Source organism: Schistocerca piceifrons, chromosome 1 (assembly GCF_021461385.2).
Source record: "Schistocerca piceifrons isolate TAMUIC-IGC-003096 chromosome 1, iqSchPice1.1, whole genome shotgun sequence".
Lineage (NCBI taxonomy): Eukaryota > Metazoa > Arthropoda > Insecta > Orthoptera > Acrididae > Schistocerca > Schistocerca piceifrons.
The window spans coordinates 523,964,483-523,979,823 of NC_060138.1; the positions used below are offsets into that span (position 1 = coordinate 523,964,483).

The window sequence follows — 15,341 nt, forward strand, 5'->3', positions numbered from 1 at the left end:
GGGCAGAGGGGGGGGCAGAGGGGGGGGGCAGAGGGGGGGGGGCCAGAGGGGGGGCCAGAGGGGGGGGGCCAGAGGGGGGGGGGCCAGAGGGGGGGGGCCAGAGGGGGGGGGCCAGAGGGGGGGGCCAGAGGGGGGGGGCCAGAGGGGGGGGGCCAGAGGGGGGGGGCCAGAGGGGGGGGGCCAGAGGGGGGGGGGCAGAGGGGGGGGCCAGAGGGGGGGGGCCAGAGGGGGGGGGCCAGAGGGGGGGGGGCAGAGAGGGGGGGGCAGAGAGGGGGGGGCGAGAGGGGGGGCCAGAGGGGGGGGCGAGAGGAGGGGGGCGAGAGGGGGGGCGAGAGGGATAAAAAAAATTTCACTTATGGCTCAAATTGCAGAGGGTCTTAGTTACGTAATTTTTTAGAAGAGTATCGATCTCCATCCCTCAAATAGTTGAATATTTCTCGAAGTTTAAGGACATACTGTCTACAAGAAAATTCTCAACTTCTAGGACTGATGGGCCCTGTGCACTTTCATAGCAGCATACAATTTAATCTATTGTTATGAGTTGAAATAATGAGCAAGAGGTAAATGGTCCTACATACTCATGGTGAAGGTGTTCAATAGGTGTCAATGCCTCGAGTAACTAATCACAATATTTCTCCTTTCATGACCACACAATGGTTGAATAATTCCAGAAAGAATCAATTTTCTGGATGTTTGTCACCTCTCAATTACATTGGCTACTATTTCCAAACCTGCTACAGGCATCTTTATTAAGAAGGTATAGTATGAAAGGATACCATATTACACACAGATACATGATGTACACAGTTTACTAGGTTTTACTGCTGATTAAAACTGCCACACTGTTAAACACCTGATCTTAAATCATGATACTTTTTTAGTAAAGAGTGAGGAACAAGCAAGTAAATGTTTATACTTTCCTTACCAATGAGACTTTATTCAAATAACATCTTGAGGCATAAAATTATCCAGATACTGTCAGCTTCTCTAAAGAAGCTAACAGGAGAGATCAAAGTTAGAGCTATATAGAATCTTTCCCCACAACAACCATGTTCCATGTTACAGTGCAGCTAAAACTATCCTTTCATGAGAGGCCCAGAAATCAAAACTTCCTTTGTCCACCAGATATAGCCATCATACAATTACTTTCTTCTAGAAAAAACATAACTATCAGTCTCTGAAAATGATTTTATCTGCTTTGTGAAACTTTCCAGAAGAACAATATCATACAAACTTTAGTTACTAACTGGAACTGAGGACCCCTACCATTTTAAACAAAAATTGGTAACTTCACATTTATCATTCGTCCCACAAATTATGAGATAGCCCAGATTCAAAAACTGAAAATTTTTTTTAACTACATGGCAAGATGGGATGGTCATTGTAAAGCTTAGCAAGTAGTAGTGTATAGTAATCAGGTGTATATTAATACAGATACATTCTAATTCACTTGCTTAAATTAAGATGGCAGAAGCATGATTAATGTTGAGCAGTTTTGTAATGATAATAAATAGGAAACGTTTCCTCATGTTCTGCAAATTTATATTTATTTGGTCGTACATTGGCTTTTGGCTTCTTAAAATAAAACTTTTGAACTTAAGTTCAGCATCAAAAATTTGATAACATACTAATAAAACTAAAGATAGATAAATCCCATCCAGTCATATACCAGTGTTGTCTGATGTTGCTAGCTTCTTTATAAAGGTTCCTACTGATAAGTATGTGAACATATTACCAGATATTTTGCAAAAACCAACAGTAAATCTTTTGCAATTACATGACAATCATTGCTGCACAAACATGTGTAAATCAGAATAATTTCTCATTTCAGAATACTTATTATAGGTAGTCATTGGTCTAGCTACAGGTCCTCCTCTTAGTGCTATACTGCTTGAGACATTCATGGACAATTTTGAATAAAATTTCTTACAGAAATAACTATTGAATTGCAAAATAAAGTATTGGTTCATATATGTGGACTAAGTGCTGTGTTTATTGACTGATACCACTATGCAATTAGAGTCATTACTACAACATTTCAACTCCCACATACAGAAATTCCGTTCACAATGGAGCTGGAAGGCTCTTCTATAAATCTCTTGTTGTTGTTGTTGTTGTTGTTGTGGTCTTCAGTCCTGAGACTGGTTTGATGCAGCTCTCCATGCTACTCTATCCTGTGCAAGCTCTTTCATCTCCCAGTACCTACTGCAACCTACATCCTTCTGAATCTGCTTAGTGTGTTCATCTCTTGGTCTCCCCCTATGATTTTTACCCTCCACACTGCCCTCAAATACTAAATTGGTGATCCCTTCATGCCTCAGAACATGTCCTACCAACCGATCCCTTCTTCTGGTCAAGTTGTGCCACAAACTTCTCTTCTCCCCAATCCTATTCAATACTTCCTCATTAGTTATGTGATCTACCCATCTAATCTTCAGCATTTTCTGTAGCACCACATTTCAAAAGCTTCTATTCTCTTCTTGTCCAAACTATTTTCCGTCCATGTTTCACTTCCATACATGGCTACACTCCATACAAATACTTTCAGAAATAACTTCCTGACACTTAAATCTATACTCGATGTTAACAAATTTCTCTTCTTCAGAAACGCTTTCCTTGCCATTGCCAGCCTACATTTTATATCCTCTCTACTTTGACCATCATCAGTTATTTTGCTCCCCAAATAGCAAAACTCCTTTACTACTTTAAGTGCCTCATTTCCTAATCTAATTCCCTCAGCATCACCCGACTTAACTCTACTACATTCCATTATCCTCGTTTTGCTTTTGTTGATGTTCATCTTATATCCTCCTTTGAAGACACTGTCCATTCCATTCAACTGCTCTTCCAAGTCCTTTGCTGTCTCTGACAGAATTACGATGTCATCGGCGAACCTCAAAGTTTTTATTTCTTCTCCATGAATTTTAATACCTACTCCGAATTTTTCTTTTGTTTCCTTTACTGCTTGCTCAATATAGAGATTGAACAACATCGGGGAGAGGCTACAACCCTGTCTTACTCCCTTCCCAACCACTGCTTCCCTTTCATGTCCCTCGACTCTTGTAACTGCCATCTGGTTTCTGTACAAATTGTAAATAGCCTTTCGCTCCCTGTATTTTACCCCTGCCACCTTTAGAATTTGAAATAGAGTATTCCAGTCAACATTGTCGAAAGCTTTCTCTAAGTCTACAAATGCTAGAAACGTAGGTTTGCCTTTCCATAATCTTTCTTCTAAGATAAGTCGTAAGGTCAGTATTGCCTCACATGTTCCGGTGTTTCTACGGAATCCAAACTGATCTTCCCCGAGGTTGGCTTCTACTAGTTTTTCCATTCGTCTGTAAAGAATTCGTGTTAGTATTTTGCAGCTGTGACTTATTAAGCTGATAGTTCGGTAATTTTCACATCTGTCAACACCTGCTTTCTTTGGGATTGGAATTATTATATTCTTCTTGAAGTCTGAGGGTATTTCGCCTGTTTCATACATCTTGCTCACCAGATGGTAGAGTTTTGTCAGGACTGGCTCTCCCAAGGCCGTCAGTAGTTCCAATGGAATATTGTCTACTCCGGGGGCCTTGTTTCGACTCGGGTCTTTCAGTGCTCTGTCAAACTCTTCACGCAGTATCATATCTCCCATTTCATCTTCATCTACATCCTCTTCCATTTCCATAATATTGTCCTCAAGTACATCGCCCTTGTATAGACCCTCTATATACTCCTTCCACCTTTCTGCTTTCCCTTCTTTGCTTAGAACTGGGTTTCAAATTTCTTGTATCTTAATATAAATATTAGCATAAAGAGACACCTATTCAGCGTTAACAGAAAAAAATCACAGCTACAGGTAAAAAAAAACTATAGCTATCGGTACAGAAATCCCTGCAAGTTCCCCACTGCCCCACAGGCACAAACATGCAGCTTTCCATTTGATGGAGCATATCTATTCTGCTATCTGACTGCCTACACTACAGAACTACAGACCTTCAAACATATCACTTCCAGTAATGTCTACAGATCTGCACTGACTGTTAGTATACTACTAAAAAATGAAGATGCATAAAATTACTCCACTTCCGTATGCTGGCCAAAAGGAACCAGACAGTAATTACAGAAACTGGTGCCTCATCCCACATACTGGCAAAATTTCAGATAACCCCACAAAAAATTTACAGCCTTGCACTACATAACTGCATTTTGTAATACCAACAGTATGTCAGATCATTTTATTCAAGAATAAAGATGAACTGTGAACCCTGGCACTAAATTGTGTGTATAAAATAACATGCAACCTATGTGAAAAAGTAAATACTGTTCAGTCTCAGAGATTCGCATATTATGTTACTTGAATATGAGAGAAGCTGGAGATCAAGAAGGAAAAAGATCCAACCTCTGCTGATCGCTGTTCAACAGAAAACCACTCATATGATGTAGAACTTTAAGTTTTACATTCTGTAGAGAAAATAAAAACATTGAATGTACAGGAAATCAACACACACACACACACACACACACACACACACACACGCACAGAATGCCAGCTTCGTATTTAATGACCTCACACTTTTCTCTCCCCCCCCCCCCCCCCCTTCTTCCCTCCCCCCCCATTAAAATTAAGTTTTAATTGCACATGCTAGATCAAAACTTTAAATTCAGCTTTATATTTCACCAGCTGTTAAATTTATCTCCATGAATATAAAAAAGTGATATTTTTAGTATGACTATTTCTGCTTGACAAAAACTAATTCTTTCATTTGTACACAGAATCATTTTTATATCACTTATATCTTCTGTATAAACAATTTCTTTGTAAGAGACACATTTGGCGTGTGTTTGTGACATTCAGTAGTCATGTAAAGGTGGTCTAAGCAGCCAAAAGAGGGTTTGTGACCACAAATAATATTTCTGAACATTTTTAATTGTTTCACCACCACCACCACCACCACCACCACCACCACGTTCTGCCATGCACTGAAAAATTCAGTTAACACTGTAGCAATAGTTTACTGTGAATACAGTATAAAATATGTATTGTTTTATTATCTTCTTGCCTTTTGCTGATGTATACTTCACCTAATTTCACAACCCTGAGGGATTGTCTTGAAGAGATCAATGGAACATGATTGAATTTTAACTAATTAATTCTTTAAGTTGAGATACACCACCAATACACAGAATTCTAATATAAAATTGTGTTTTTGGAAATAAAGTCATACATTTCTTGAAAAACTGTAGACTCAAGACAAAACCACAGGAACAATTCAGCAAAAATTACTGAATTTTCTTCTGTGTCAGTATGTGAGTATTTTGTTAGTAGTTTTCCCCTTGCTCACCTTGAATTTCTATTAAATTTAGCATCTTTCAGCAACATTCTGTATGCTACCAATTTTTGTCACTGCTAATGTAAATTATTACACTCTTGAAAGTGAACTTCTTACCTCTTTATGTGCCTCTTGTCGTTGGTGTTATCTGCAGCAAGCTTTTGATTTGTCCGTTCTAAGTCTTGTATGCTAACTTCCAATTGCTCATAGATCCGTAAGCGAGAGTCGTTGACTTCTCTTAGGGCAGCTGTCTGTTTAGTGAGGTACTGAAAAATTGCAAATTGTATGCTTAGGAGGTGTGTCAATTTGACCATATAAAAATTGATTTAAGCTCCATACTTCACATCACAAAACCATCATAAAAATTTTACCAGCACCACCACTGCCAGTAGTAACTTTACTGGCTCAGGGTCAGTGCTATGTGCTTACATTGTCACTGTCGACGTTCGAATAATTTTAATACTATGTGTCACATTAAAGTTATTATTTCTTCAGTAAACATGGTGTAAAAAAAGGAACTGTTGGTGTGAAACCCTGATCTGATGTAAGAGGGGGGCCTTATGGCACACATCAGATCAGGTTAAATAAATAAATAAATAAATAAATAAATATACCTCTTCCCCTGTATGTAAGTACAGGAAAGGGACACACACAGAAGGGATGCTACAAAGCTACCACAATGATATGGCCAATAGCAAGTTCATGTTATTAATGAAGAGACTTAAGAAAAAAAAGATATGCAATGGAATAATAATGCAACTTCATTTGCAATAAAAAGCTATGTGCTAGATTGTAGTGCAAATACACGTATTTGTCCTGTGTTGATTGTAACAGTAAGGTCAGTCTTTCCGAAGTACGATGGTATGGAAACACACATCTTGTGAAATTGCATGTGTGTCTGCCTTCCCCAAATGTAAACAGTCATTTGTATTTTAATTTAATCCACTTTGGGTTCTTGGTGAAACATTGTAAATTTTCTAAACAAACACTGTTTTTGGCCTTGTTTCAAAATTTTATTATTAATGTTACTGTACATCCTAGGTTTCCGGTTTTAACCCCACTTTCAAATACATTACTGATTGCCAAAAATGATAATGCATAGATAAATGTGATATCAAGACAAAGATATCATCTCAACTTCTAATGTATCAATCCACAGCATAATGTACAATTACGTCAATGAGCATTTTTTAACAAATTACATACATTATTACACATTCAGCAATTACTCTAAAATGACTGGACTAAGGTTATGCCTCAGCCAAGGGGTTTTTAACTACCATGGACTGGTGCCTAAAGTTTTGATTCTATCCTGGGGATAAGATCTCATTTAAAAAATGTGAATAATTGAATTGTTTGCTCGTTTAATAGTAGGTGTGCAGATATTCACATATGTCTTAATTTGTAAACTTTCTCATAGGTTGAGTTTGGCTCCCTTTTCCTCTGTGTTTCAGGCAAAGACTGAATCAGACTGCTTCAATCTCCAGCTTTTATGGCGGTATTCTTTAAGCCTGGTACAGATTGACCACCTCGTCTGTCCCATGTAGCAAGACTGACATTCCCGACGTGTGATTTTATAAACCCTACTTTTTGTAATAGCTGGTCGTTTGTCTTTTGCATTGAAGAAGAAACTACCTACTGTCTGAGGAAAATAGGAAACACAGAAACCCTTTGCCTTCAAGATGTTACTTATGCTATTTGATGTTTTCCCTATAAAAGGTAATCTGCACCATTTCTTTTCCAGTTCATCCGAGTTTTTCATTCAGGACAATAGGAACCTGGCTTGCTTCTTCATCTCTTCACCTAAAATTTTATCAATGGTGTTTTTTTGGGGTCAAATTCATTATTTATGGCTATTGGTTTTATTGGGCTAGTTCCTGGTTAAAGTCTAAGTGCAGGTAACTTTTCTCAACAGTAACTGGCCCATCAGGAAAGACAAAGATGTCATGTTATACAACATGGCAGAAAAATCTATGACAACAGAATAAAAAAGGTCTTTGCAAAAATTGTTAAGATGGTTGAGAGTTTACTAAGTAGTTCACAACACACATACTTTTAAACTGCCATTTTGATTGGTTACCATAAATGACTACAGGAAAATTAAGGAGACCTTTGGAGATAAGAGAACCACATGTATGAACATCAAGAGCTCAGATGGAAACCCAGTTCTAAGCAAAGAAGGGAAAGCAGAAAGGTGGAAGGAGTATATAGAGGGTCTATACAAGGGCGATGCACTTGAGGACAATATTATGGAAATGGAAGAGGATGTAGATGAAGATGAAATGGGAGATAAGATACTGCGTGAAGAGTTTGACAGAGCACTGAAAGACCCGAGTCGAAACAAGGCCCCCCGAGTAAGCAACATTCCATTAGAACTACTGACGGCCTTGGGAGAGCCAGTCCTGACAAAACTCTACCATCTGGTGAGCAAGATGTATGAAACAGGCGAAATACCCTCAGACTTCAAGAAGAATATAATAATTCCAATCCCAAAGAAAGTAGATGTTGACAGATGTGAAAATTACCGAACAATCAGTTTAATAAGCCACAGCTGCAAAGTACTAACATGAATTCTTTACAGACGAATGGAAAAACTAGTAGAAGCTGACCTTGGGGAAGATCAGTTTGGATTCCGTAGAAATACTGGAACACGTGAGGCAATACTGACCTTACGACTTATCTTAGAAGAAAGATTAAGGAAAGGCATACCTACGTTTCTAGCATTTGTAGACTTAGAGAAAGCTTTTGACAATGTTGACTGGAATACTCTCTTTCACATTTTAAAGGTGGCAGGGGTAAAATACAGGGAGCGAAAGGCTATTTACAACTTGTACAGAAACCAGATGGCAGTTATAAGAGTTGAGGGACATGAAAGGGAAGCAGTGGTTGGGAAGGGAGTAAGACAGGGTTGTAGCCTCTCCCCGATGTTATTCAATCTCTATATTGAGCAAGCAGTAAAGGAAACAAAAGAAAAATTCGGAGTAGGTATTAAAATCCATGGAGAAGAAATAAAAACTTTGAGGTTCGCCGATGACATTGTAATTCTGTCAGAGACAGCAAAGGACGTGGAAGAGCAGTTGAACGGAATGGATGGTGTCTTGAAGGGAGGATGTAAGATGAACATCAACAAAAGCAAAACGAGGATAATGGAATGTAGTCGAGTTAAGTCGGGTGATGCTGAGGGTATTAGATTAGGAAATGAGGCACTTAAAGTAGTAAAGGAGTTTTGCTATTTGGGGAGCAAAATAACTGATGATGGATGAAGTAGAGAGGATGTAAAATGTAGGCTGGCAATGGCAAGGAAAGCGTTTCTGAAGAAGAGAAATTTGTTAACATCGAGTATAGATTTAAGTGTCAGGAAGTCATTTCTGAAAGTATTTGTATGGAGTGTAGCCATGTATGGAAGTGAAACATGGACGGAAAATAGTTTGGACAAGAAGAGAATAGAAGCTTTTGAAATGTGGTGCTACAGAAAATGCTGAAGATTAGATGGGTAGATCACATAACTAATGAGGAAGTATTGAATAGGATTGGGGAGAAGAGAAGTTTGTGGCACAACTTGACCAGAAGAAGGGATCGGTTGGTAGGACATGTTCTGAGGCATGAAGGGATCACCAATTTAGTATTTGAGGGCAGCGTGGAGGGTAATAATCATAGGGGGGAGACCAAGAGATGAATAGACTAAGCAGATTCAGAAGGATGTAGGTTGCAGTAGGTACTGGGAGATGAAGAAGCTTGCACAGGATAGAGTAGCATGGAGATCTGCATCAAACCAGTCTCAGGACTGAAGACCACAACAACAACAACAACAACAACAACAAACCATAAATGAATGCTTCCTTGCAAAGGCAGATAGTTTTTGATCTCTTGGGTGAAACTGATATGATCAAGGAATGTACACTTTAGAAACTAAGCTACATCTGTTCCACACATCCTTCTTAGCAATGTCAGATATCACTAGAACAACTTGTTTTTGGTTATTCCAGTTTTCTTCGTCTCGAATTTAGCCTGACTGTTAAATTGCTCAAAATAATCTGTTTTGGAAATAACCAACTTTTGGTTTTTTATTGCTATTATTTTCAGTAATAAAAAGACTGAACAAATACTGAAACATTTTGAGACTCCCTCCAGTTTTCACGTTTCACATTTCAAGATACATAGATGCAAAGTATCAGATAAATTAGGTACATAACAGAATTATGTCAGTGCTAAAGGGTGGAAACTGAAGTTTGACAAATCTATAGTCTTCATATTAAGTTCTTCATTTCCAAGGGCTACAAGCAGCTGAAAGCATATTATAGACACAGAAGTGGGAGCTCAGCTACGTTCTCTTTTCATAATAAACTATGAATGAATTGTAAAGTTTTTTATTTTTACTGTAGCTGTAATTTTTTTCACGTAATATTATTTCACAGAAATGGCAGACAAATAAGCATTTGGGTAAAATCTGTAGCATTCTTTTCCTATAATTATTTCAAATTTTGTAGTGAAATATGTCAATATACTTTTAATCAGGTGTGGGCTCAGCCTTGCGAACTGCACGTGCACATGCGCTGTCTATTAGGCCATACTACATGGCAACAGGTACTTTGTTATGCCAGTAATGCTGTACCGATTGTTATGTCTTGTTTGTTGCTAGTTGCTAGCTGTCTGTGTTGTTACTCAAATAGCACTGATCATGTTCCCCATTTACTGTAATACAATATTTCAAAACAATGAAAATTTTACAAATATCACTCACTTTTTGAAAAACGTTTCATGTGCTAAAACTTCCGGATGTTACTTCTCCAATGGCAAATAGACTCTTACCCGTTACTACAAAAAATAAAAACCTGTTATAACAGAGACCAAACAAATACCGAAAAATGTCAATCCTCAGAACTAAAATACCAGTTCTGTTTAAACTGGTTGATTTTTCTCTGTTCCTATCTTGGATACCTGGATTCTCACCACTGTAACAGAATGCTTGCTTACCATGGACATCATCACAACAGTAAAACTGAACTAAGTGCGGGAATGTTCTTAAAAGACCACATGCAAACAGTTCAGCAATGACAAATATACCAATGAGCACCCTCACATCAGTTCTCTGACACAGCCAAGTTAATCGCTGAAGTGGCTTTTAACTGGATCACAACAAACCTTGTTCTTTTAAAATTAAGAATTATGTCACTTTTTACTACCCAAAGTACATTACTGGTTTCTGTAACTATCAGATTATTAATGACATTCTAGATTAAACATGTATAATTACTTTTTATAACATTTGATATCAGTTCAAAAGAGAACACTGAAACATAAGAACTCAACTAAGTGTTATTGTAGTATATGGTACTTTGGACTACTGAAGTACTGAGTAAAATCATGTTTCATAATCTAAAGCTTGTGTCTATGGGAGTTTGAGATTTTAATGCTGTACTGTGAAGTATAACCATTTCTCAAGGTAAAAATATTTTTGTTCTATTTTGAAATGGATTTATGTAGAGAAAGTTAATAATGGAAGATAAAATTAGGCACTTACTGGATACTGGTTTTTCATTGTTCAGTGGTATAAAACTGGAAATTTAAAAATATTTTCTTTATTAAAAATTGTATAATTTACATATCTAAGACAAATTGGACATGTGTAAGCAATTGTTGACAACCTTAAGAGATCTCCGAGTCATCAGGTTTTATACATGACTGATACATTTACTGTGAGAGATCCTTCCTCAGGAGCCAGTGCTGACTAATTTACACAAAAGAATTTAACAAAATGCCGTCTGTTATGGGGGCTGAGCATTGTATCCTGAGTGGGTACCACTGAACTATATGTTACTCTTATCCATGGGCATGCGATTCATGGACCATGAAAGGCATATCACTGACCAAAGTATACTTATAATTTATTCCAAAATTGGCATATTAAATATTGAAGGTAAATTATAAAGTTATACGAGAGATATGCAGTGACTGCAAGGCATGAAGATGACAGCAAATGAAGATTAGCACCTTACTAGAGCAGAGCAACTGATAGTGTTTTCACCACTTCCATACAACTTAACATGTTATTGCGCCTATCAGTCCCCACCATGCTAGTGCTGCAATGTATTCTTGTCATAAGCAGTGGTGGTCGGCATTTAAGCGTAGTGACGACACTCAAGGGGAGCCTCCATCTCTGCCGGTCAGGCCTACCCTCCCCCGAGTGTTGATCTCCAAATCTCCAGGTCTGAAAGTATGACCTCCAATGCATCTTACTCTCGACTAGACTGAATGTATGTATGTACCACCCTGGCCTTGCTGCCCAAACCCAAATGCGCTAAAATGCTCTCCTGGCAACAGTCTTTTGCACACATATGATTCCCAGCCCACACTTATGATTCCCAACCAATCACCTGATTTTCCACCAATCACTTGCCAATGGTTTAATTCTGTATATCTTTCATCCTCCCTCCATAAAAGCTCCCCTCTTAATCAATTTTGTTACTGCCCTTCTCTAAGAAGCAGAACTTAGGACCTACATAACAGGCCAGCATACCAATAAGTTCCTGCTTGGCGGGCCACCAGCCACGCAATGGAGTCACAGTCTGATCTTTCTGCCACACTTTCTAGGAGTATCATTTCTCTAAAATCGCTGACACCACTGACCAGTTTTTCTTGTTTCCTTGAGAACATGTGTGACCTGGAGGCTATACTGGGTGGAACAATGGAGGTTGTGGTTTTAACACTGAGTTGCACTGTAGTGTCCGTGGTCCTAGTGGTTTGAACTGCACCGCCTCCTATGTCCCAAGGGAACATCTCCGTCATGGCCCTTCACTCGCTCTCTCTCTCTCTCTGCGCGTGCGCTCGCACACGCACACGCACAGACAGAGAGAGAGAGAGAGAGAGAGAGAGAGAGAGAGAGAGAGAGAGAGAGAGAGAGAGAGAGAGAGAGAGAGAGAGAGATATTCCTACTTTAGATGCTGTTTTGGCCAAAAGCTCGAGTATATAGCAGCCTTTGTGTCGTCCCTGTCTGCAGCTTAGCACCATGTCTATATATGGCAAGTAATGATTCATCCCCCACAATTTGCCACTGCTTGATTTAATTAAATAATTCCCCAAGGAATTACATTCTGTAGTTCTGTATGTGTAAGAAAGTTGTCACAACAAAACATAGAGCAAGAATAAGGTTTGTGCCCCTCCTTTCATTTTTGAACAACTATGTAAGGAGTTGGATTAAATCTATTGGTACATCAAGCTGCTGTTAAATTTCCTCTAATGAAATTTACTGTAAATTAGTCCATCTTAGTTTTTGAGAAATAATTTTGAATATAGTTATATTAGACTTAATTCAATGACTGTGAAATAAATATGCAGTGTCAGTTGTAGCAGTAATTAAAAGCTCATATTATTTAAATCAAACGTAGGAAAAAAATTTATCAATGAAACCATGGAAGATTCCACAGAACATTTTTACATGCTACCTGTTGTCCATCTTCGTTCTTAGATTGGATGCTGTTTGATTTTATTACATTGCCAAAACGTGTGGCATCCACAGTCAAAGAATTTTTCTTACTGGCAAACAACAGTAGTGAAAGATGGGTCTTTGATTTAGATCAGAAAAAGAAGAATTGTATTATTGTCAAGGCTGGGCATAATGTAAATTTTGGTTCCATTGTGTTTTGCTTATGTAATAACAGAATTTGTGTATACCCATCACAAATCAAAATTTTGTTACTCTTATATAGACTCATTTCCAAAGGATCAGCAAGCGACTGAAGTGTGCACAACTTACCTCTATCTCCTGTGCCTGATCCTCTATAACTCCTTGGTACTGTTTGAGGCTTGTCTCCAACTCTTTGTTTCTCTCTAGTAAAGTCTTTCCTAGCTCTGCTGCCAACTGCAGATCTGAAACACAAAATTTCGTATCACTACAATTCCAATGATGCTGTAGTTCTACACTAAAGTAACCTGTGATGTGAGTGACAAAATAGAAGATGATCACAGTGTAATCCAAGGTAGTTTTCTTTAGTGATGAATTCCTAGATATTTGCAAGAGAATTAAAATAAGTTTCGAATCACATGCAATCTTCAGAACTCAAGCACATATAACTTTCAGTCATCTTTCTGCTCATCTGCCTATAATATGTGTAACTTGTGTGCAATCCTCCCTCAGTTTAATGCAGGGAAGCCTTACGTAAACATCATCTGAAATATAAAGTTTCCTTAGATACATTATGTGTATATTTTAGTAAAACTCTTTGATAATCTTTCAGCCCATAAATATTACGAGGAATAAAACTTTCAGGCAACCAGTTTGAAGTATTTCAGATGTAGCTACACTGCAGAATGCTAAGAGTCTACTATACGTTCATTATAATTAAATACTTTAGTAGGCTTGCAAAGAAGACAACATATTTGAAGCGTGGCATTCAAATTAACTCAGGAGCATTGAGCTTAATATACTCTTAATTACCTTGCAAATGAACACTAGAAAGTAATGTCATCCAAAGCCTGAAGGTTGATTCGACATTTACCATAATTTTATCTGCACAGTCCAGTTTTGTACATCCTAGTCTTCCCCTGAACCGTAAACTGAGTTAGCCATTACAGAAGTATCTACAATTTTATGTGACTCAACCACAGTGTTTTTTCTCACACTTATCGACAAGTGATACTAAAAGAATTAGGAAGGCCTAAATCTGAATTCCAATCATTTGGATTTCCGTTCAGAGTTGAGATGTAAGTGCTCAATTTTGTTGCAGATTGAGACAGGTTCATGTGCCCACTGTAAACACTACTTCAGACATCTTAGTACAATGTGAGACTGTTATAAAACAACATCAAAAGAGGATGTCACCTGGCTAGCTAAATACCATACCAAAGATTTTTTTCTATTGCTAGCACTTAGGGGTATACAAATCTAGAGCAATCACTGAAGAGTGTACTTATAGCTGTTCTACAGAGGCAGGTAGTTGTACCAATAAGTCTGATGAATTGACTATTCCACAAAATGCTGACGAACAATCTTCCTATAACATTATAGAAGGACTTAACGAGCCTGCAGGTACATGATGCATTCACAGATGCGAGTGTTCTGGGAAAATTTTAAGTCGCCCACTTGTGTAGTTTAGTAGGCTGTGATGCTGAAGAAGGCAAGCAGTTAGCAATAAATTTACTCAAAACATTGAAAAACAGGAGATGACAACAATTCCCAAAACCACTTAGTCATGGAAATAACTGGCTTGGTAGTTTAGTAATGAACTGACCAACTTCCAAAGATGAAGGAAGGAAAGAAGGAAGATTAGCATTTAGCATCCTGCTGACGACAAACAGTGAGGTCATTAGCTACCAGGCACGAGACCTGGTAAAAATGCAGTTAGGATGTACCTGTCTCTTCTGTTGTGCACTGCAGCTGGTAACTGGGCAGTGAATGATGAGAAGAATTGGTTGGTTGGTCGATTTGGGGGAGGGGATCAAACAGCAAGGTCAACAATCCCATCTGATTAGATAAGGAAGTTGGCCATACCCTTCAAAGGAACCATCTTGGCATTTGCCTCAAGCGATTTAGGAAAATCACAGAAAATATAGATCAGGATGGCCCAATGTGAATTTGAACCGTAATCCTCCTGAATGCAAGTTCAGTGTATTAACTGCCTCACTCAGTGAGAGGAATTGTCACATTCCAACATAATCTCAGCACCAGGCCTCGTGACAGATCTGTATCACCATGTCTAGTTCTCTTCCCATTCTCAACAATAAAGAACAAATCATTGACTTCCCATCACTCATCACACTGAAACTTCCTGGCAGATTAAAACTGTGTGCTGGACCGAGACTAACTCTGACCTTGCCTTTCGTGGGCAAGTGCTCTACCAAATGATCTACCCAAGCACGACTCACGACCCCTCCTCACAACTGTACTTACACCAGTACCTCGTCTCCTCTTGTAAACTTCACAGAAGTTCTCCTGGGAAACTTGCAGGACTGGCACTACTGGAAGAAAGGATATTGCAAAGACATGGCTTAGCCACAGCCTGGGGGATGTTTCCAGAATGTTCGCAGGAGAAC

At 38.6% G+C, this 15,341-nt stretch overlaps 1 protein-coding gene across 3 annotated transcripts in view; it reads right to left on the reverse strand.

The window, feature by feature from the left end:
- Nucleotides 1-15,341, reverse strand: part of LOC124798207 (cerebellar degeneration-related protein 2) — a 486,918-nt gene that overhangs the window by 18,049 nt on the left and 453,528 nt on the right. For all 3 annotated transcript variants that reach the window (XM_047261522.1, XM_047261531.1, XM_047261514.1), the window contains exons 2-3: nt 13,066-13,178; nt 5,430-5,578 (exon numbers count right to left, since the gene is read on the reverse strand). In XM_047261522.1, coding sequence (XP_047117478.1) covers nt 5,430-5,578; nt 13,066-13,178 — 262 coding nt within the window. The remainder of the gene's footprint in view (nt 1-5,429; nt 5,579-13,065; nt 13,179-15,341) is intronic.